Genomic DNA, 23,411 nt, shown 5'->3' with positions numbered 1-23,411 from the left:
CACCTCCCTTTCCTTGAAGAATTTCCTGAAGTTACTTCTGAATCTATCCCCTTTCACTTGCTTTCTTAATTTTTTCAGATTGCAGATCTTGGTGTTGCATCTTTTCAAACTTGGAGCAAGTTAACTAAAGAAGAAATCAGCCGGAACAGGAAATCAAAGAGTGGAAGCGTCTACTCCAAGGCAAATGGTGGAACACTTTACTATATGGCTGTTGAACACCTAGAATCTATCAATGCAAAACCTACTGAGAAGTCAGACGTGTACAGCTTTGGCATTGTTCTCTGGGTGATTATTGCAGGAAAAGAACCTTATGAAGGTAAAATAATTTTAAAAGATATACACTATTTTGGTGATCCATCAAAAGTACACCGGACTTTGGCGCGCCGACAATTGCGCACAAAATATATGCACGCCGTCAGTCCCACTGCTTTAAAGCCTTACCGCTATAAGGGGGTGTGGGGGGAAACCCCCCCCCCCCACTACATGTAGAAGTCCTCACGCTCCTGTTGGGGGGTATCCTCTCTCTACACTGAAAAACTGCTGACCACCAAAAACTGAAAAGAAAACGGAATTCCTCCCCCCAATTGCAAAATATCCCACTCTGGAGTGTCAAATATAAGAAAGGAGGGTAAAGGGTCTCAGAAACCCATTTCATTAAACACATAAATGTGTGATATCAAAGTTGGATGGGTTGGAGTCTTAATTACTGACCCTTATCTCCACCTCCTCCCAGTGTTTTACTTGAATCTTACTGTAATTTATATATTCAACTTTTTCAGATAATTTAATAGTTAGTATTTATTACTTATCTTTAGTGTGCAGAGTCATTAGCCTGCCCCGACAGGACCCGTTTTGCCATAAAATGGCTTTGTCAAGGGTTCTTAGGACGCTTTGCATAATATAAGAAAAAACATTAAATCATACACTATATGCACCCTAAAACTTGTGTGAAAACTTCATATAAATACTTATGTAAGAGTTAAATTTCATTTTTATTCTTATTTTTATTTTATCGTGATTAAATTTTTATAAGTGATTATAATTGCATATTGGGTAAAGTCACTCATTCAAAAACTCCGTACCTGACCCTGGGTTCTTTGTTATTTAATTCACTATTAGTGCTCCCCTTACTACCTGAACTACGAGACTACACATAAATTCATGGCCAATAAAGTTAATTAACATTCTCAAATCTCATCCGTTAAAGTTTCTAGATTTCATAAAACATGCTATTCCTGGTTCCAATCATAAAACCAGTCAGTCATTTAAAGGAAAGGTTCTTTGAACTCCGCTAAAAATAAGCTACAATTTGACTTACATTTTAGGACGTCCTGACTCATTTAGGGGCTAGATTTTTTAGCTGCAAAAGCCGCCATGCACTGTGGCTCATTTTAAAGTTTCCAATCTTAAGCATGTGCAGTGTACTGTCATCATCGCGCATGTGTTAAAAAACGCGCCCATTTTCCAAAACTTTTACTGGTACAAAATATAGAATATCAATTTATATTAGTTGGTTGGTTCCTTCTAATAACATTTTTAAACCTTCTTCCTCATTTAGAGGCTATAAACTTTAATCACAAAAACCACCATTCACCATAACTCATTTTAAAATTTCCAGTTTTAAGCATGCGCAGTATAATCTCATCCTTGCACATGCGTTAAAGAATGCGTCAGTTTTAAAAATTAACTGGTCTGTACTGTAAAACAATAAAGTCTCAAAGTACCTATCAGTTCCTTTTGAATGGCTCGACCTACTTTTTAAGATCCATGAATTTAAACATATGCAGTGAACTATCAATTAATCAAAAGGATTTAACACTTATACTGAAATATATCAGTCCTTGTTATCAACTACAGTGCATCATTAATACTGTACAATGTTATATAAGCTTCACCAGGTTTCTGAAGAAACAGACCTTGTCCCCAAGCACAGTGCAGGGCAGTTAAAGCCAGAAAAGGCAGGAAGGAAAAGCGTTTCCTTATCCCAGCCTTACTCATCCTTTTTTAAGGAGCCTGTCAGGATACAGCGGGACACCCAGCAAATACTTTCCATTCCAGCTAAGCATGGGAAAGGGGGGTGGGATAGGAAAATGCCTCAACACAGTGTGCAGCACAGTGTTCTAGAGTGAACAAGCAGGCAGCGTGCGCCTCAGCCACTGAGGAATCTAGCCACACATGACAGGCTAATTAAACAGGTGGAGGCAGAGAGGGGAGGGCTGCACTACACACTCCAGGGAAAAGAAAGCAAGCAGCTGGTCAAATCCTCTTACTAAAAGTAGTCAAACATGAAGGGCTGGTGGTGCAAGGGCTACACTAAATCCACTGAGACTCAGGGAGGCCAAGAATACTGTGGAGGTTAGAAACCACTTTAATGGAACCCAGGATGAGGATATTGTTTCTTGTTCAGAGGAAGGGAAAGAAGTCTCAGCTGAGGAGGAGCTCATGGAGTTAAGGGATAATGTCTCTGTAACCAGAGAAGAAGGGGCAGAGATGGTCTGGGAACCTGGGGAGAGCTAATGAGAGGAGTTTCAGGAAGCTGTGGCATAGTAAGGGTGAGTAGCCCTTCCCCTCCTGTGCATGCACCCCCTTCCCTTTCCCCATCATCCCTCCAGACCGGCACAGAAACTGATGGATTATAATGCACCTTGACCAGCAGGTGGAGACTGAGACACAAACTTTTGGCTGTAGTATAAGTGGGCTGTGCAGTCCCAAGTACACTCAGTCTGTTCTCAGTCTCCAGCAGGTGGAGGTGGTAAGCTTGTGCAGTCTTTACCTGATTTAGTGTAGGGCTGTTGGATTTGGTTTAGATTGGCCTGTTTTTTGCTGTTTGTGGTGCTGGATTGAGCTTGGGGAACCCTTTCGGGGGTCCGACCTCAGAAGTGCCACACTCAACTGGTCAAGTCCCTCCCCTCATTTCCCTCACCTTCCCAAATTTTTCCTGTAGAGGTGCCTCTGCTGTAAGCCTTGCCACCAACTACAGGCAAGGCATATAGCTTTGAGAGCTAGTGGGGTCTGTTCAATTGTAAATTAAAATTATATTGAAAAACAAAAAAGTCCTGAGACAAGCCTTCAATGAAGTTTAATTGATTTTATTGTTAACCAGCACTTTATTTTCTCTTGTAGCGGTTTTCACAATGAGCACTTGTAAGAAATTTAAAAAGTGCTCATTGTGTTCCAGACGTGTGGTTGATGCAGCTGGCGTGTGTACGAAGTTCGGGTGTCGTCGAGCAGGGCGCCCCTTTGCACGTGTACCGTTCATTGGCAGCAAGGAGTGGGGAAGGCCAGGCCTCCCCTACCACCCACACAGGGATTTCCCCAGCCGCCACTGGTCAGAGAAATTAGGTTTCCCTTACCACTGATAGTGCTAGGGATTCCCTTTTCGCTACTGTTGGCATGCCTGCTTTAGCGACTGGGTCTGTTCAGGCCTCTTGCCACTTCAGGCAAGGTTTTTTTCATGGGTTTTTTTCATGGGTTTCTCGCTGGTTTAGGCGGGAAGCTCCACCATCTTACCTGAAGCCTCAGGTGACCTTCCCCCCTGTCTTAGAGAGACAGGAACAGGTTTCCGTAATGCGTCTTGCCTTAGTAATGAGTCCTGCTTTGCCGCCACGGGGGTTTGCACTAGATTTTGTTTTAGCCATGTACAAGGCTTATTTGCAGGTGGCCTGGGGTCCTGTTTCTTCCCCAGGGGTCTTGGGTTTTTCGGATGGGCTTTTGCCTTCCGCATCTACCCCTGTTCGCGTCGACTGTGGTCTAGTCCCTCCAACGTCATCCAAGTGGCCATGGGTCTCGTGGGATGAGGATTTTTTGTGTGCAGATGTGTTTTCGCCTGATGAGGACTTGGACCCCTTGTTGGACCTCCAAGATCCTCTCAGAGGGGCAGATGATGCGGACATGTGTTTTGCGGCGACGCTGGTTGGTGAGGATGCATTGGTGGTGCACATTTTTTACCGGCAAGAGCTACAGGAGCTTATCCTTCAGATTTCATTGCTTTTGTGCTTTGAGGAGGATGCAAAGGACCCCCCATGTGTGGTGGACCCCCTGTTTCAGGGGATCCGGTCAGCCTCCCATTCTTTTCCTAAGCATCAGGATATTCGGGATGTGATACATGCGCAGTGGAAACTGCCGGACGTGCCTGTTTGCCATGGCAACGTCCATGGCTCGGCTTTATCCCATCCCTGATGGGAATAAGGATACTTTTAAGTCTCCTGTGGTTGATGTGGTGGTCTCGGCTATCGCTCGTAGACATACGATGCGAGTTGAGGGTGGTTTGTCTTTGCAAGACTCTCAGGATTGTAAGTTGGAGTCTCTTCTTAAGCAGAGTTTTGACATAGCTGCCTTGGCAATCCAGGTAGCGGTCTGGTAGCCCAGGCTTGTTTTCGGTGGTCCGAGCAAGTTCTCGACCAGGAGTCTGATAACTGGTCCTTGGTGGATCAGGAAGTTGCTAAAATTGAGCTGGGTGCGTCTTATCTCTTGGATGTCATGTATGATCTGTTGCGGGCTTCGGCCAAGTCTATGGTCTTGGAGTGGCATCTCGCCGTACCCTGGTGCTTTGGGGTTGGTCAGCGGATGCGGCGTCTAAGACTAAGCTTAGTAAATTTCTATTTCGAGGATCTTTCCTGTTTGGCAAGGATTTGGACAAGTTGGTTTAGGCCTTGACGGACTCTAAAGTGCCCCATCTTCCTGAGGACCGCCCTTGCATGCCTTCATGGGGTGGTGTTTCCCGGGGCATTTACGTGATTTTCTGTGGTTCTGCCATGGTTGGAGAGTGGCTTCTTTTTCTCCCAGAGGGCATTTCTTTCAGTGCATGAAGTTCTTTCAGGGTGCCCCCACGGAAGGATCATGACTCCCCTGGAGGCCCCTCCGCCACCCGCCTGGCCTAATGACTCCTTGCGGGCCCTTCCCCTGGTGCCGGTGGGAGCCCAGTTGCGAGAGTTTTTTAGGGGTGGGCTGAGATCACAACGGATCAGTGGGTCCTGGAAGTGACTCAAGACGGATATGCTCTTGAGTTTTCCCGGCCCTTACCGGATCATTTCCTCTCTTCTCCTTGTCAAGCAGCTTGGAAGAAGCAGGCCTTTCGTCAAATGCTGGAAAGGTTGCTCGACCTCAAAGCAGTGGTTCCAGTGCCTCCTCAGGAGTTTCGCACCAGCAGGTATTCCATTTATTTTATGGTGCCCAAGAAAGAGGGGTCTTTACGGCCCATTTTGGATTTGAAAGGGATCAACAGGGCGCTCCAGGTGCCGTCTTTTCGTATGGAGACCCTGAGATCCGTAATTCTTGCCATTAGCAGGGGGAATTTCTGACTTCTCTTGATCTGATGGAGGCCTACCTACATTTGAGCCTGCCATCAGCATTTCCTTTGCTCTGTAATTTTGTGACAGCACTATCAGTTTTGTGCGCTTCTGTTTGGTCTGGCCACAGGTCTGTGGACTTTCACAAAGATCATGGTGGCGGAGGCCTAGATGATTAGTTGATTTGAGCGAAATCCTTTCAGGAGATCTCCCGGGTTACGATTCGGGTTGTAGAGTTCCCGCAGTTGCTGGGATGGGTGGTCAACTTGTCCAAGAGCTGGTTGCATCCATCTCAGCTCCTGGAGTACCTCGGAGTGCTCTTCGACACCAGCTTGGGGAGATTCTTCCTTCCAGAGGCCTAAGTGTTCAAGTTGCAGTCGCAGATTCGTTCTATGATGGTTTGTTGGTATCCTTGAGTGCAGGATTTTCTTCAGGTCTTGGGGTCGATGGTGGCCTCCCTTGATGTGGTCAGGTGGGCTCAGGCTCACATGCACTCACTTCAGTATGCTCTTCGGCAGTGGTCACCTCAGACGCACGATCTGGATTCGCCCATTCCTTTTCAGCGATTAGTTTGTTGTAGCCTCCGCTGGTGGCTGCGCTTATTCAGTCTGGTGCAGGGAGTGAATCTGGATCAGCCTCAGTGGACAGTGCTTCTCACGGATGCTAGTCTCCTCGGTTGGGGAGCTCAATATCTCGGTCGCTCGACTCAGGGCAGCTGGTCTCTGGAGGAGGCGTCCTGGTCAATCAGTGTCATGGAGACCAGAGCCATCCAGTTGGCGTTACTAGCATTGCAGACGTTGCTGAAGGGCAAATCAGTTCAAGTTCTCTCAGACAGTACCACAGTGGTGCCTTACATCAGTCACCAGGGTGGACTGGATTGGCCAAGGCTACTGTGAACACGGAACCTGGTTTTGGCCCATGCAGTTCTGATAGAATGTACAGTTCTGAGTTCTATGTCTCCGCTGGCTGCCTCCTTGCTGCAATGCAGTTTTGGCGGAAGTGCTGTTAGAAGTCTGGGAGTCCATGGAGGGTTTCCTTATCCTTGGACTTGGCAAAGTTGTATCCCATGGCATTGGACTTCAACTAGAGACTGGTCCTGCTGACGATGGATTCAGCTATGGCTCAGGTCGCTAAGCGTACCTCCTTTTCCTCAGATGGAGGGATTGTCCTGCAGGATGTTCAGGACTGACTATTGCATTTTGATCTCCAGCGTCGTGCTGTTTCTGCTACAGCGGGAGGGCGAGCTGCGGCGGCCACTTCTGTGTAGCCTGGGAATGTCTGAATTTTTTTGCCCGAAACACTCTGTAGCATCTTGAACTAAGCTTGGTACTTCTTCAGGCTCCGCTCGGCGAATGGCTTGGATTCACCAGTGGTTGGGTGGTACTTCAGCTGAGGGTTCAGTGAGCAGGTTCCTTTTACGTGTTCACTCCTGTTTGGTCAAGGTTTGAATGACATATGGCCAATATTCAGATCTGTAGCCTGAGGTGCTCCCGGGCTCTAGACTCATCCGACCAGAGGTGTGGAACGGCCAGATTTTCGTCCCTGCCGGAGTTCACCGGATCTCCGGTGGTGGGACAGCGTTTCAGAGCTCCCTCCAGTCCTGGCTTTGGAGGTGCAGCGCGCCCACAGTTTTTCTACTCCCAGCCTTCTGCCCCTTCCTAGAGAAGAATATGCCCAATTCGGGGAGCGGCTTTCGGTCTTCCTTCCGGAATGGCAAATCTCGGCCCAGTGAGTCCTCGTGCTCAGGAAAGGTCTTTGACTACAATTTTTCAGGCTTCTGTCGGAATTCTTCTTGTCCCTTCTGGTGGGAATTTCGGATATGGCCAGCCAGGTGCGAGCTACGGTGCACAGGTTGCTGGATCAGGCAGCTGTAGAGCCTGTTCCAAAGGGAAACTGGGGCACCAGGAGATACGCCATTTACTTCATCATGCCAAGAAAGGATCTCTGAAGATTGCAGACCAATTATGGACCTGAAGGCAGTGAATGCCATCCTATGAGTTCCATGTTTCCGAATGGAAACGGTGCATTCAGTGGTGGCAGCAGTGGCGCCTGGGGAGTTTTTGGCTTCCTTAGAATTCTAAAAAGTTTACCTTCACATCTCGATTTTTTTGTTTTGTTTTTTTCCAGATCATCGGAGGTTCCTGAGGTTGCATGTTCTCAGGAGGCCCTTCCTGGTCGCGGCACTGCCTGGTCGCGGCAGTGGTGTCAGTGCCCAGATCATTCACCACAGTCATGGTGGTGGCTGTCCATCTGCGCTCGCTGGGGTTGCAAGTCCATCAGTACCTCGACGGATGGCTGATCAGAGCTCCCTCTTTGGTGGAAAGCCCTTGGCGGTTCGCCAAGCGGTGACTGCTGGATAGTCTTGGCTGGGTGATCCATCTCACAACGTGTCGCTTCTGCAGGACTTGGAGTACATGGGGGTCTGGTTCCATGTGGGCAGGAACCAAGTGTTTCTGACACACTCCAGGACGATCAAGCTTCGGAGTGCAGTCGGGACATGTTAGTGGCTCCAGCCCCGACAGCCTGCAATATCTGCAGGTATTGGGTCTATTGGTGGCAACCATAGATGTGATCCATGGGCAAGGGCTTACATCCGTTCTCTTCAGTTGGCCCTTCTGTCCCAGTGGAATCCTCAGCGGGATGTGCTGGGGTGAAGTTGCCATGTTTGGCAACAACTTGCAGCTGTATGGTGTTGTGGTTGATCCTGGTTTCTCTGTATAGAGGACTCCCTCTGCGCGTCTTGGACTGGGTGCCCCTAGCGACGGACGTGAGTAGGCAGAACCGATGTTTCAGCCATCATGTTGTGGCTTTCTTCAGGGTATGTGGCAGGAGTGTGTGGCGCAGTGGTTGGATCTACAGCCTCAGCACCCTGGGGTTGTGGATTCAAACCCCGCGCTGCTCCTTGTGACCTTGGGCAAGTCACTTAATCCTCCATAGCTCCAGGTACGTTAGCTAGATTGTAAGCCCACCGGGACAGAGAGGGAAAATGCTTGAGTACCTGATTGTAAAACCGCTTAGATAACCTTGATAGGCGGTATATAAAATCCTAATAAACTTGAAACTTGATATTGTACTACTTTTTTTTTTTAAAAAAAATCTTTATTCATTTTCAATTCGTTCAAGTGTACAATATTATAACATATAATTCACATAAATCACTTGAAAATCCTAACCAATACTGTCTTAAGTACTTTAAATATCCCCCTCCCCCTTTATTATAATACTTCTAATACATAAAGGTGTCTAATCATTTGAATATACAATCAATGGCCCCCAAATCTTTTTAAAATTAGTATAATTTCCATTCTGTAAAGCAATGACTCTTTCCAGCTTGTATATATGACATACAGAATTCCACCAGAAGGTATAATTGAGTCTTGTATAATCCTTCCAGTTTCTAGTAATATGTTGAATGGCAACTCCTGTCAATATTAGTAATAATTTATTATTAGACGTTGAAATTTGGCTTTTTAACCTCATTGATGTTCCAAATAAAATTGTATCATATGAAAGGCAACAAAATTCTCTAATAAAGAATTAATTTGGGGCCAATTTGACTTCCAAAAGGCATTAATACAAGGACAGAAAAAAATTAAATGATCAAAAGTCCCTGCGTCCTGATTACAATGCCAACATCTATTAAACAGTGAACCATTTGAAATAACATCATTCAAAGTTTGAATACCTCCAATTATCCAATGCTTCCAGACGATTTGAAATCCGCCAATTTTAATCTTGGAGTTTAGCCAAATGGATTGATATATTGATTTAGAAATCAGAATAGGTGACAAATTACTAACATAATGTAAAGTTTTCCAGGTATCAATCAAAATCCTATTTTCTTTATATTTCCTAGGTATCTTTATACTAAGCAAATGAACCAGATGTATAGGAAACAGGAGTCGCCACTCTAAATATAACCAATCTGGGACATTCTCCATGAGCTCTGGGAGGACCCAATACATACCCTGACGTAGAATATAGGCTTGATGATACCTATCTTATACTTGCTCAGCAAATTGTACTTCTATAATTTTGCCTTCTTAAAGCCTCTGCACTCTATATTTCCTCTGACTATCTGCATGCTGTAATTCACTGAATGTCCAGCTCTCTTGATTGTAAACCGCCTAGAAGTCGCAAGATTGTGGCGGTATAGAAGAATAAAGTTATTATTATTATTATAAAAATTTGGAAAATTTACCTCTCTCTCCATAATTGATTTTTGTAAAGATACTAAAGCAATTCTTGGTCTTTTACCCAACCCAACAAATTTCGTATGAATACCATTTAACTTTTTATAAAAGGACCCCTGAAAAAAAACTGGTATCATACTCATTTGATAACAAACCACAGGCAGTATCATCATTTTAATAGTTTGAACTCTCCCCCACCATGATAAATGCAACGGATTCCACTTCTCACACATTTCTGTTATTTTTTTTAACAAAAGTTTTTCATTCTCCTTCACCGTATCCTCAATATTGTTTTTAATAATGATGCCTTAATATTTTAGACCATCATCTTTCCAGACAAAAGTAAATGAATCAAATAAACCTTTGGCATAGTAAACATTAAGCAGAAGGACTTCAGACTTACTCCAATTGATCTTATATCCTGAAAATTTCCAAATTTTTCTATCAATTCAAGTAAGCATGGAATGGTGGTTTCTGGATTCCTCAAATAAAGCAGTATATCATCTGCATAAGCAGAGAGTTTATATTCTCAATTTGAATAAGGAATACCTTGTATCCCTTTGCTTGATTTATAGCAATTAACAAGGGTTCTAAAACAACATCAAAAAGCAAAGGAGACAAGGGACAACCCTGTCTAACCCCCCCTTCGCAAGTTAAACCGATCTGATAAACTATTGTTAATGTATAATCTTGCACCAGGAGAGCTATACAGCATCTGAATCATTTGAATGAAACCAGAACCCACCCCAAATCATTCCATCGCTTGATACATAAAATTCCACTCAACCCTATCAAAGGCCTTTTCTGCATCTAGAGCAGTGGTTTTAACCCTGTCCTGGAGGAACACCAGGCCAATTGGGTTTTCAGGCTAGCCCTAATGAATATGCATGAAGCAAATTTGCATGCCTATCACTTCCATCATATGCAAATCTCTCTCATGCATATTCATTAGGGCTAGCCTGAAAACCCGATTGGCCTGGTGTTCCTCCAGGACAGGGTTGGGAATCACTGATCTAGAGAAACCAAGAAAGTCGGATCATTCACTTTTTTTGTTAAATTTAAAGTATGAAAAGCCAACCTAGTATTATGAGAAGAATGTCTCCTTGCAACAAATCCTGTTTGGTGAGTATCAATAATAAAAGGGAGAGCTTTTGCCAATCTTAAAGCCAATAATTTGGCAATAATTTTCCCATCCACATTTATTAATGAAATAGGCCTGTAGTTTGAAACCAAAGTGGGATCTCTGTTTGGTTTTGTCAAAACAATAATTAAGGAATCTGCCATAGTACCTGAAATACAACCTTTAGTCAGTTGATATTGATATAAATTTAACAAATATGGTAAAAGGGTAATTTGAAATGACTTATAGAATTCTAGAGTATATCCATCACCACCTGGAGCGGATCCAGCTCTAAGAGATTTCAATGCTATTTCTAATTCTTTTAGAGATATAGGTTCTTCTAAACTTCCTTTATATGCTCAGGAATTTTTGGTCCAATAATTAAATTTAAAAATTCCAAACCATCTTATTCTTTGTTTCTATAAGTCTCAGAAGAATATAGGTCCTTATAGAAAGTAAGAAACTGTTGTAAAATATGCTCATTTTTAGTGTGTATTTCTCCTTTATTATCTTTTATTACAATAATTTTTGTTTTCCTTTTTTTTGCTTTAAGATAATTTGCTAATAATTTCCCTGCCTTATTTGAATTTCCACAATACTGAGTTTGCTGATAAAACAAATCATTTCTGAAGATAATTCATTATATTTGGCTTTAGCTTTTAATAAAATTTGTAATGTACTCTGTTCCTATCTGCTAATTAATTTATTTTCCAAAATCTTAATTTCTTTTTCCAAATCATAAAATTGTTTTTTAAGTTGTTTTCTTATATATGCCAAATATGAAATAATATGTCCTCTCATGGTTGCTTTAAATGCATCCCAAAACACTTCAATATTAACATCATCAGAGGCATTAGTTTGAAAAAATTCAATTATTTTTAATTTAAAATCTTCAAGAAATTTTGAATCTGCAATCAAAGTATTATCAAACCTCCAAATCGGCTTAGCATCAACTTGCTCATCCAATTGTAATTCAATCCAAACACCACCATGATCAAATAAAATGATAGGATCTATGATGGCTTTTATCACTTTCTGAGCTATTTTATTGGAAACAAAAATATAATCAATCCTTGAAAAGGAATTATGAACCTGTGAACAAAAAGAAAATTCCCGATCACCAAAATGAAGAATACGCCATATATCTATCAAATCACAAGATTGAACCAAATTATCTAATCCTAGTGATTTCATAATCCTACTTGGACTCTTATCAACTATTGGATCCATTACAGCATTGAAATCTCCAGCCACTACTAAATTAGAAGCAGCCAGTGGGAGTAATAATTGTTGTAAAGTCTTAAAAAACTCCATTTGATTCGTATTTGGAACATAAACATTGAACAAGACAAGGGTATTATTTCCCATGCTCATTTTAACATATACCCATCTTCCTAAGGGGTCCGAAGCGATCATTTGAAAATCAGCTGAACACTTCCTACTAACTAAAATAGCAACCCCCGCTTTTTTCCCCAATTGCTGGAGCAAAAAAACTTTTAGAAATCCAACCCCCTTCCAGCTTCCTAGATTCTATAATTGACAGATGCGTCTCTTGAATGAAATAAACATCAGCATTTTGCTTTTTAAGGAAATCTAACATTTTCTTCTTCTTGATCATATGATTAAGGCCATTGACGTTTAAAGAAAAAAACTTAATCACCATCTAAATATATGTATATACCAATAATAATATGCATGCTTAATCAAATTGAAATGACTAGACACCAGCACCCTCATGAAATTCAATAATAAATAGATTAAATACCAAACCCCCTTATTCCCTAAAAACTTCTTAACCCATATTATAGGAAAAAAAAACCACCCCCAATCCACCCAAACCCACCCCACAAATGGATAAACGTAACACGCATAGGATATGTAACCCATACACTCCCCCAGGCAACGTATAATCAAATCCTTCTAATATAAATGATAATATTAATCAGTTCATTAATGCCATAAATATCCATAAAAACAATTCATATATTTCATAAATAACCATAATATAAATCAAATTCATGTTAACTATATAGATCAATCAGATTATAAACTCATAGAATTAATTAATACCCCCAAATATTAATATTAAAACTCATTTGACCAAATTCAAGTTATATTCATTTTCTAAAAACAAAATTTTAAATATCCATATATTTTGCTTAAAAGCTTTTTTAAATCTAATACACACCACCCCTACCATATTTTATCCTAAAATATATAATTAAAAAACGCTCAATAACTCATTAAAATGAAGATAGTATACACATATTTTATATCTATCCTCATATCTAAATACTTATCATACTTTCAAGCATTAAACATACAATATATTAATTGCAAAATCAAATAAATATTTCATAACTTCCATACTCCAAAATCAATTATTGACAACATCAATAATTGATCATAGAATTATAATTAACTAGTGTTTAAGCCCGTTAGATTAACGGATGCTAGAATAGATGTGCAGACTTAACAGTTAAAAAATTTACTGAAAACTTACCATGAGAGGTTTAATATCCATTGTATGGTTGATTTCTTGTAAGTTTTTGTATTTTTCTTATTTGTTGTTGGACGTTGTGGGCTTAAAAAATTGTTTGGTTTCCCATTTTTCCAGCAGATCTGTGTGCATTGGGGCATATAGGTGCAATTAAAACCCCCAAAGTTTCTGACAAATATCTTCATCGTGTGAGATCTTTCTCTTCTGCAACACTATAAATGGCAGTATTTTTTCAAAACTGCTCCCCCCTCCCCAATTAACTATGCATGAAAACATGTATACTAAAGCCTTAGTTACCCCAAACCTCCGTTAACTGAACATAACACATATACTTCCCAGACAACTTTAAAAATCCTGACTAACTCAAGGGTGTATAAGAATGCTTGGTGGTCAGATGCTTCTCTGTTTGGTGGTTATATTATATTGTGCATGTGAAGGCATGGAGTTTCAAAGTGTGCATGTGCAGCTAAGGGTTTTATTATTATTGAAATTTTGGTTTTTGTGTTTGTTAATATCATATACAGTGGTGCCTCGCATAACGGACGCCTCGCACAGCGAACGCTGCGCACAACGAACTTTATGTCTTGATCCGTACAACGAACTTCGTTTCACACAACGAAGTCGCCCGAGCTGCATCCTTCCGCGCAGGCACTGCGCTTAACTGCCCTCTCTCCGCCTGGTTCCCTCTTGCCCCCCCCGACTCCCCGACACGATCGGGGCAAGAGGGAGCTCAAGCCCTCTTGCCCCCCCCGACTCCCCGACACGATCGGGGCAAAAGGGAGCCCAAGCCCTCTTGCCCCGCCGATTCCCCGACACGATCGGGGCAAAAGGGAGCCCAAGCCCTCTTGCCCCGCCGATTCCCCGACACGATCGGGGCAAGAGGGAGCTCAAGCCCTCTTGCCCCCCCCGACTCCCCGACACGATCGGGGCAAGAGGGAGCTCAAGCCCTCTTGCCCCCCCGACTCCCCGACACGATCGGGGCAAAAGGGAGCCCAAGCCCTCTTGCCCCGCCGATTCCCCGACACGATCGGGGCAAAAGGGAGCCCAAGCCCTCTTGCCCCGCCGATTCCCCAACTCCCCGACAATATCGGGCCAGGAGGGAGCCCAAGTCCTCCTGGCCACGGCGACCCCCTAACCCCCCCCTGCACTACATTACGGGCAGGAGGGATCCCAGGCCCTCCTGCCCTCGACGCAAACCCCCCCTCCCCCCAACGCCCGCCCCCCCCCCCCAAGAACCTCCGACCGCCCCCCCAGCCGACCCGCGACCCCCCTGGCCGACCCCCACGACACCCCCAACCCCCTTCCCCGTACCTTTCTGTAGTTGGCCGGACAGACGGGAGCCAAACCCGCCTGTCCGGCAGGCAGCCATCGACGGAATGAGGCCGGATTGGCCCATCCGTCCCAAAGCTCCGCCTACTGGTGGGGCCTAAGGCGCCTGGGCCAATCAGAATAGGCCCGGGAGCCTTAGGTCCCTCCTGGGGGCGGGGCCTGAGGCACATGGGCCCAACCCGACCATGTGCCTCAGGCCCTGCCCCCAGGAGGGACCTAAGGCTCCCGGGCCTATTCTGATTGGCCCAGGCGCCTTAGGCCCCACCAGTAGGCGGAGCTTTGGGACGGATGGGCCAATCCGGCCTCATTCCGTCGATGGCTGCCTGCCGGACAGGCGGGTTTGGCTCCCGTCTGTCCGGCCAACTACAGAAAGGTACGGGGAAGGGGGTTGGGGGTGTCGTGGGGGTCGGCCAGGGGGGTCGCGGGTCGGCTGGGGGGGCGGTCGGAGGTTCTTGGGGGGGCGGTCGTTGGGGGGAGGGGGGGTTTGCGTCGAGGGCAGGAGGGCCTGGGATCCCTCCTGCCCGTAATGTAGTGCAGGGTGGGGTTAGGGGGTCGCCGTGGCCAGGAGGACTTGGGCTCCCTCCTGGCCCGATATTGTCGGGGAGTTGGGGAATCGGCGGGGCAAGAGGGCTTGGGCTCCCTTTTGCCCCGATCGTGTCGGGGAGTCGGGGGGGCAAGAGGGCTTGAGCTCCCTTTTGCCCCGATCGTGTCGGGAGTCGGGGGGGCAAGAGGGCTTGAGCTCCCTCTTGCCCCGATCGTGTCGGGGAGTCGGGGGGGCAAGAGGGCTTGAGCTCCCTCTTGCCCCGATCGTGTCGGGGAGTCGGGGGGGGGGGCAAGAGGGCTTGAGCTCCCTCTTGCCCCGATCGTGTCGGGGGTGCCAGGGACTACACGAGTCACCCACCGTACCACCCGATTCGGGTAAGCGCAGGTATCGGTGGGTGGCTTATTTGCGGGGGGGTGCCTTATTTTACATTTTTTTCTAAAAAGGGGGGGCTGTCTTATTTGATGGCCCTGCCTTATCATCGGGGAAACACGGTAGAAAAAAAAAAAATGAACAGTTAAGTCCCAGTTTTTGCCGCTGAGACTCTGCCCTCTCTCACTGTAAAATTAGACTCTACTTAGTCTGTCTTTAAATTTAAAAAATGTGTGTTGTTTTAAAAAACAATTATGTTTTTAGATGTATCTAAATAAAAATAATAACCAAAAATTTATCTTTTTTTATGTCATCTTAGCATATTTTATGCTACAGAACGAATTATTTTGTTTTACATGTATTCTTATGGGAAAACGCGTTTCACACAACGAACGTTTCACATAACAAACTTGCTCCTGGAACGGATTAAGTTCGTTGTGTGAGGCACCACTGTACCTATAAAATGTCCTTATAGACAATATTCCTTGTGAAGATTCTGTTTGAGTTTGGTAGTAGTTTTCCTTGGTTTGGGCCGTCTACAACTGTCATCAGAATGTCTGAAAAACTTCTAACTAGAAAAAGCTACATATAAATGGCCATGGCTAAATACTGGTTCTTGCAAGTAAATGCCCACTTTTTCTAAAGTTTGCCCCTGAGCTTTATTGATTGTCATGGCGAAGGCTAATGTGACTGGAAATTGTCGCCTTCGTAATGTAAAGGGCAAATCAGTGGATGTTGGAGCCAAATCAATACGTGGAATAAAAACTAATTCTCCTTTTGTTGAACCGGTTATTAATTGAGCAATGATGAGGTTGTTCTTTAAGTCATTAATGATGAGCCGGGTACCATTGCACAATCCTCTTTTAGTATTTAGATTTCTAAGCAGCATAACGATTGCTCCTTTTTTAAGGTTGAGTTTATGTTTTGGCATACCTGTTGGAGTTAGTTCATTGAGGAACTCTATTGGATAGTTTTGTGTGTCTTCCTGAGTGGAGTCATCAATTGAGGTGGAGCTGAGATATGTTACAATTTGTCCTTCCAAAATGTTGAGTACCTCTTCATTTATGTTGTTTACATCAGAGTTTTTGGGGCAAAGTATAGATTTTTTGTTAATTTTGGAATATCTGCAATCGTAATTTTTTCTCCCAAAAAGTCTTTGATGATATTTTCTGTGGTTAAAATCTGTGAAGGGATTTCAATGATGTCATCAGGCAAGCCGTCAATGTGTGGCGTATCACCATTACCAACTTTGATGAGCCAAATGCTGAAATCAGTGTCTATTGATCGAATATTGTTTTTAAGGTTGAGGACTTTGAATTTGGGCCACAGGTTGTTATTCTTTATACATGCCTCAACAATTTTTGTCCGGTCAGCATGAGGCACCACGGGAAGTGTTTGACGGAAATCTCCACCAAGTAAGAAAACTTTTCCTCCAAAGGGTTTGTTGTTATCCATTATTTCTTGTAGTAGTTTGTCAACCACTGTAAGAGCTATAGAGGGGGCTATAGTGCATTCGTCCCAAATGATTAGTTTAGCGGATCGTAAATTGTCAGCATCTGTGGAATTTATACGCATATTTGATACTGAATTCTCAAGTATAGGCCCGGGAATTTGAATTGGGAGTGGTATGGGTTGTGGGTTCAAACCCCGCGCTGCTCCTTGTGACCCTGGGCAAGTCACTCAGTCCTCTATAGCCCCAGGTACGTTAGATAGATTGTGAGCCCACCGGGACAGAGAGGGAAAATGCTTGAGTACCTGATTGTAAAAACCACTTAGATAACCTTGATAGGCGGTATATAAAATCCTAATAAAACTTGAAACTTGTTCTACCACCCTTAAGAAGATTTGCTGCTATACCTGTGGAGGCTACAGGGAGTGCAATGTTACCTTGTGCACGAAATGTGCAGAGAAGTGTTGTATAAAGGTAGGTTTTACCACTACCTCCTGGGCCATCCAAGAAGAAACAACGGTGGGAGAGATTGTTATTTTGGGTTGCTGACAATATTTCTTGTAAAGCTGTTTTTTGATCTATGTTTAAGGTTGTCATCATTTGTTCAGCTGTTTGTTTTTCAAAGTTTTGGTCGTAGGTATTTGTTTGTAGGTTAGTATTTGGTAGTGTGTGTGGTAATCCAAAATCTTCACACTTTTTTCCATGGAGTAGTAAAATGTTGGATATGTGTTTGAGTGCTATGTTATGACATAGAGTGCATTCATTATTGTGAGTGATATGTGCGTGAACTAAATCTTCAATAAGGTATTCTTCATATTTTAAGAAAAGGTCATTCATATTTTGTAGGGAGGCAAATATGCAGATGTATGCAAATAATTCCCTTAGTTGTTTAGGCATGTTGTATTGCACCGCATCTTCCAGAGTGTTGTCCCATACTTTATCATCGTTAATGAGGCCTCTTTGTTTTGCGGCCTCTTGGAAAGAGAGGTAGATATTTCCATTTACAGTTCTTAGATGTTCAAAGGATTGTGCACCAGAAACATTGAGTAATAGGAAGCGCAGAGAGTAGCATTCTGGATCAGATAGTAAGTTCACAGAATACATGCGTCCAATAACTTTTTCAGCACCCCGTTGATGTAATTTCCAAGTACAATGGTCAGAGTCAAACACATAGTGTAAAGGAATGTCTGGGTATAATATACTCCTTGCTTCTTCGTGGTCTTGATTTAGTTTGAACCAAGCTGTCAAATGAGTATTGCGTTGTGAAGCTATGTGTGCTGCTGTGGAAATGTTATTTGGTTGGAAAAATACAGTTTGTTCATCAGGCAGATGTACTGCTAATCTGTGTATGGTATGTGATTGATAATGCATTTCAAATCCATTCAAATGCCATGCTGCTTCTGGAGTGCTCACATATTTTGAATTCATAAAAGTTTTAATTTCATCATGGTTTAAACTTTCGTGTTCTTCGATTACAACATTTGCACAATCATGACCTTTGTATACATATTTAAAAAGGTATTTGACGCTTTTCACAGAAGCACAGACTTCAACATTAATGTGGCAACTGTACTTGAGGGCTAGATATGGATTATATGGTACAACCCAAGTATTATCAATTGTTTTGCCGTTAAAATTTAAAATTTGGCCTGTGTTTTGTCTTCTGTATTTGGGATAACCATTAATATTTGCAATAGTTTGTTGTTGAAATGGCTTTGGGTAATCCTTAGTGCATTTGCCATTTGTCATACACGGAGAATTTAGATTGTGTACTCCACATGGTCCATGAATCATATGTTTTGTTACAATTGCATATAAACGAGGAGTGGTGGTTATATTTGGAATTTCTGCAGATACAATTTTGTCTATCACTTCTTCTGTTTTTGGTTTACTATCATCTTTAACAATGAGTAGTATGTGAGCATGTGGTAAACCCCTCTTTTGAAATTAAATTACGTATACAATGGCTTTTGTTAGTCCAAAAATATGATTTTTGCAGATATCATTGATTAGAGCTTTTAGTTTTATGTGAAATACTCTTGCAACTAAATCTGGGCGTGCATCAGCAGTTTGACCATGTTGTAGGTTATTAACAATCTCTTCCATTTGGGGTTGCACGTCATTGTAATGAAAAGATCAGGCTTGCCATATTTTCTGACAATTGCCATTGCATCTTGATAATTTTGTAGCATGTTTCTGGGGCTATCTATAAATGAGGAAGGCAAAATATAAGTTTTTTCAGGAATTAGGCCTTCATTGTGGCTTCATTAATTAAATAGTCCATTAATCCTGAGTATTTTTCTACTCTTAATTTTGGCTGATTTTGGCGGGTGTAATTTAATCTGTTGGCTTCAGTTTTCACATATGCATCTACAATATATTGTTGTGTAAGTCGGCCAGCATGTAAGAAGGGCGGCCAGCATGTAAGAAGGGATTAAATGCATCTCTGATGGAAAGACGGTACTCATAATATTGCATTTGTGTTACCCTAACTCTAGGATTTTTTGACTGATTTGTTAAGCCTACTAAGACTTGTGGTCTGTGTTGCAAAGGTTTGACAATTCCCCAGCTTTGATCCCCATATGGGAAGAGCAATGGGTAAACCATGGGTTCCAGATTAAGATCAAGGACACTAATTTTTTATGTTATTCTTTGCGTTGGATTGTCTGCGCGTGGTTTGCAGTGTATAAGGAGATCTCGTTCAAGTGGTGGTTCTCCGTCATTATTTTGAAAAATAAATGCAACTTCATTATGTGTTGGTGCGTTATAATGCCTTTGGTCATTTTTACGATCTTGCACTATGGTCATAGTTACCTCCTTAGTAACATTGCCTATTTTGATGGCAGCGTCTTCATATTCTTTTTCAACCTGTTGCAACATTTTGCAGGCTTCAGCAAATGGATTGTATTGTGCCATAAGTGTGCTTAGTGTTTGCATCAGTTCTTCATTTATTCCTGAGTTAGGTGAAATGAGCATTCTTTGTTCTGCAGCTTCAGAGGGATCTAAAATATATAATTGTGCATACTGTCTGTTTTGTCCCTGTTGTGGGTGCAGTGTGCCTACTCTGTGACAAATTGATCCATGGATGCGGAAACAGTATGGGCCATGGTCAGGAGATGGAGCAATGTTTGCTCCCATGTAGGCAAATGCTAGGGCACTATTTATGGATCGTATATTTTGAAATAAATTTTTGCTGTAATGATGTTGACCGGTCATGAGTTGCTGGATGAAAGGGTTTATAGTAATTGGGGAAATATGTACTTTTCCTTTTGAGCAACATTGTGAAAATTTAGAATCTGAAGGTCTTTCTGCTTCAAAATGTTTAGCATTACAAAAGTTGCAGATGTGATCTAAATATCCGCATGTGTGTGTTTTAATGTTGTCCTCATTAATATTTTTCATTTCATTCAGAACTGCCATTGGTTGTATTCCGGTCCTTGACAGTTGGGTATGGTTTTTTTTCTTTGGTGACAGATGTGTTATAATGGGTTGGTATAGGTTAGTGTGTTGCTGAGTTTGTGATTGTTGTTGTTGTTCTGGAGTGAAAGTTGATATTTTAGTTTTTTGGTGGTTTGAATTTTTTTGACGTTGATTTTTATTTTGTTCAACTGTTATATTTGCTCGTCTTTGTTTTTCTCTTTTTGCATGTTTCTGACGCATTGATTGCTGTTCTTCTGGAGTCAGAGTTGCTGTTTTACTTCTTTTTCGTTCTGAACGTTTTTGACGTTGATTTTCCTTTTCTTGAATAGACATACTTGCTCGTCTTTGCTGTTCTGTTTTGGCGTATTTCTGACGCAGTGATTGCTGTTCTTCTGGAGTAAGAGTTGCTATTTTAGTTCTTTTTCATTCTTTGTTTTTTTGTCGCTGATTTTCCTTTTCTTGAATAGACATACTTGCTCGTCTTTGCTGTTCTGTTTTGGCGTATTTCTGACGCAGTGATTGCTGTTCTTCTGGAGTAAGTTGCTATTTTAGTTCTTTTTCGTTCTTTGTTTTTTTGTCGTTGATTTTTCCTTTTCTTGAATAGACATACTTGCTCGTCTTTGCTGTTCTGTTTTGGCGTGTTTCTGACGCAGTGATTGCTGTTCTTCTGGAGTAAGAGTTGCTATTTTAGTTCGTTTTTGTTCTGTATTAATTTTACGTTGATATTCCTGTTCTTCAACAGATGTATTTGTTCGTCTTTGTTTTTCTCTTTCAGCCTTTTTTCTCTTCAACTCTACCTGCTGAGGTAACTGTTCTTCCTGTAGAAGTCTTTTAGTAGCCATGGTGTTTTTTAAATTTTGTTTGAATTTTCCTTTAAGTGTGTTTATTGAATGTTATGGTTGGAGTAGCTTGCTGTTGGCGCTGTGTATTTAAAACAGTGAGTATTGACACTGTGGAGGCTATGTAAGCACACTGACTGCTGACACTGGTTTTTTAGGGATACTGAATGCTGTCAGAGTTGTTTTTTAGGCACACTAAAAGTGCTGTTACGGTTGTTTTTAATCACACTGAGTGGTAGGAGTGTTTTTTAAGTCACAATGAGTGGTGGGATTGTTTTTTTAAGCACACTGAGTGTTGGGATTTTTTTTTTTATGCACATTCACTACTGGCACTATTTGTTTACACACTCTGAGTGCTGGCACTGTTGGTTTTTTTTGGGGGGGCACATTCACTACTGTAACTGCAACCAAGTACAACCCTCTCCCCAAAGCAAAGCAACATCACTCCATAACCCTAACCAACCACACCTCTCCTCTAAAGCAAAGCAATATCAGTCCTTGACCCAAACCAAGCACACCCTCCTTCACCCAAACCAATGCAAGATCACTCCCTGCCCACCTCCTCAACACACCCCTCCCCACAAAGTAAATTAAGATTGTTCCTTGCTCCCTACTAACCACACTCCTCCCCTCAAAGCAAAGCAAGATCACTCCCTGATTCCAACCAAGCACATCCCCTTCATCCAAACCAATGCAAGATCACTCCCTGGCCCCCTCCCCACTACACCTCTTGCCCAAACCAAAGCAAAATTACTTTCTGCCCCAAGCACACAAATTTTGCCTTATCTGAGAAATTTTCTGTTTTCTAAAGCAGCTCTGGCAGGGTCTGACGCAGGCTCCTTGTAACGATAGGGAAACTGCTCCTGAAGGAAACAGCCACACACAAATCACTGCAGTTGCTAGAATAGATGTGTAGAAATAGGCATTTCTTTATTTTTTATTTCTGTAATGTGTGTCTTTATTTCTATCTGTCTCTCTCCCTTGCCCACTGTCTTTTTTTGATTCTCTCTCTCTTCTTGGACTCGGTCTCTCTGTCTTTCTTTCTGTCTGTCTCTCTGGTACCCCGTCTGTCTGTCATAATTTATTTCTCTCTCTTTTTCCTTGGCTGCTGTCTGTCTGGGTTTTATTCTCTCTCTTTTTCTCCTTGGTCACTGTCTGGTTTTTTTCTTTCTCTCTTTTTTCTTGGTCACTGTCTGTCTGTTTTTTTCCCCTTTCTCTCTTTTTCCTTGGCCACTGTCTGTCTGTTTTTTTTCTCTCTCTTTCTCTTCTTGGCAGGTGTCTATCATTTTTTTTTTTAATTTATCTATCTCTCCTTGGTTGGTGTCTGTCTATCTTTTTTTATTTCTCTCTCTCTCTCCTTGGATGCTGTCTGTCTGTCTTTTTTTTTCTCTCTATCTCTCCTTGGCCGCTGTCTGTCTTTTTTTTTTTCTCTCTCTCTCTCCTTGGTGTCTGTCTGGTTTATTTCTCTCTCTCCTTGGCCGGTGTCTGTTTGGGGTTTTTTTCTCTCTCTCTCCTTGGCCGGTGTCTGACTTTTTTTTCTTGTCTCTCTCTCTTTGGCTGCTGGCTGTCTGTATGTCTTTTTTTCTTTGTCTCTCCTTGGCCAGTGTCTGTCTGTCTTTTTTTTTTTATTTATTTCTCTCTCTCCTTGGACGCTGTCTTTTTTTTTTTCTTTGTCTCTCTCTCTCCTTGGCTGCTGGCTGTCTGTATGTCTTTTTTTCTTTCTCTTTCTCTCGGCCATTGTCTGTCTGTCTATTTTTTTATTTCTCCCTCCTTGGCCGGTGTCTGTCTTTTTTTTTTTTAATTTCTGTCTCTCTCCTTGCCTGGTGTCTGTCTTTTTTTAAATTTTTCTCTCTCTCCTTGGACGCTGTCTGTCTGTTTATCTTTATTTCTGTCTGTCTCTCTCCCAGGCCCCCTTTTTCTCTGCCTGTCTCTTGGTCTCTCTCCCTGGCCCCCTGCCTGCCTGTATTTCTCTGTCTCTTCATGGCCTCCTTCTGCCCACTAGCACATCCCTCCCCCAAAGCAGCCCCCTTTCACTCTCCCCCTCCACTTCCCTGAGCAGTAGCAGAATTAGCAATTTACTTACCTTATTAGAGAGAAACCGGCAGAGCAGGACACCCTCCTGCTGATCCTGTGAGCCAGCTAACAAAACTGTAGCTCCTGGACACAAACTGCCACCGCGACTTCCTCCTGCGCACCAGCCTGAAGAAATGAAGAATTTGAAAGCCGGGCGCGTGCGGCAAGCCTCTGGCGCCTAAACAGTTTCACAGCGCGGCGCGTGCAGCAAGCCGCCGCTCGCGCACAGCTCGGACTTCGGAAGTCGGGGCACATGCGGCAAGCCAGGGCGCGTGCAGTAGAATAC

General features: G+C 42.8%; 1 protein-coding gene across 2 annotated transcripts in view; it reads left to right on the top strand.

The window, feature by feature from the left end:
- RIPK1 (receptor interacting serine/threonine kinase 1) overlaps positions 1–23,411 on the top strand; it is a 151,065-nt gene that overhangs the window by 64,100 nt on the left and 63,554 nt on the right. For both annotated transcript variants that reach the window (XM_033934845.1, XM_033934846.1), the window contains one exon: positions 79–316. In XM_033934845.1, coding sequence (XP_033790736.1) covers positions 79–316 — 238 coding nt within the window. The remainder of the gene's footprint in view (positions 1–78; positions 317–23,411) is intronic.

This window comes from Geotrypetes seraphini, chromosome 2, assembly GCF_902459505.1.
Source record: "Geotrypetes seraphini chromosome 2, aGeoSer1.1, whole genome shotgun sequence".
NCBI lineage: Eukaryota > Metazoa > Chordata > Amphibia > Gymnophiona > Dermophiidae > Geotrypetes > Geotrypetes seraphini.
Note: the sequence above shows the minus strand (reverse complement) of the source record. Positions and strands in the feature narration are given on the sequence as shown.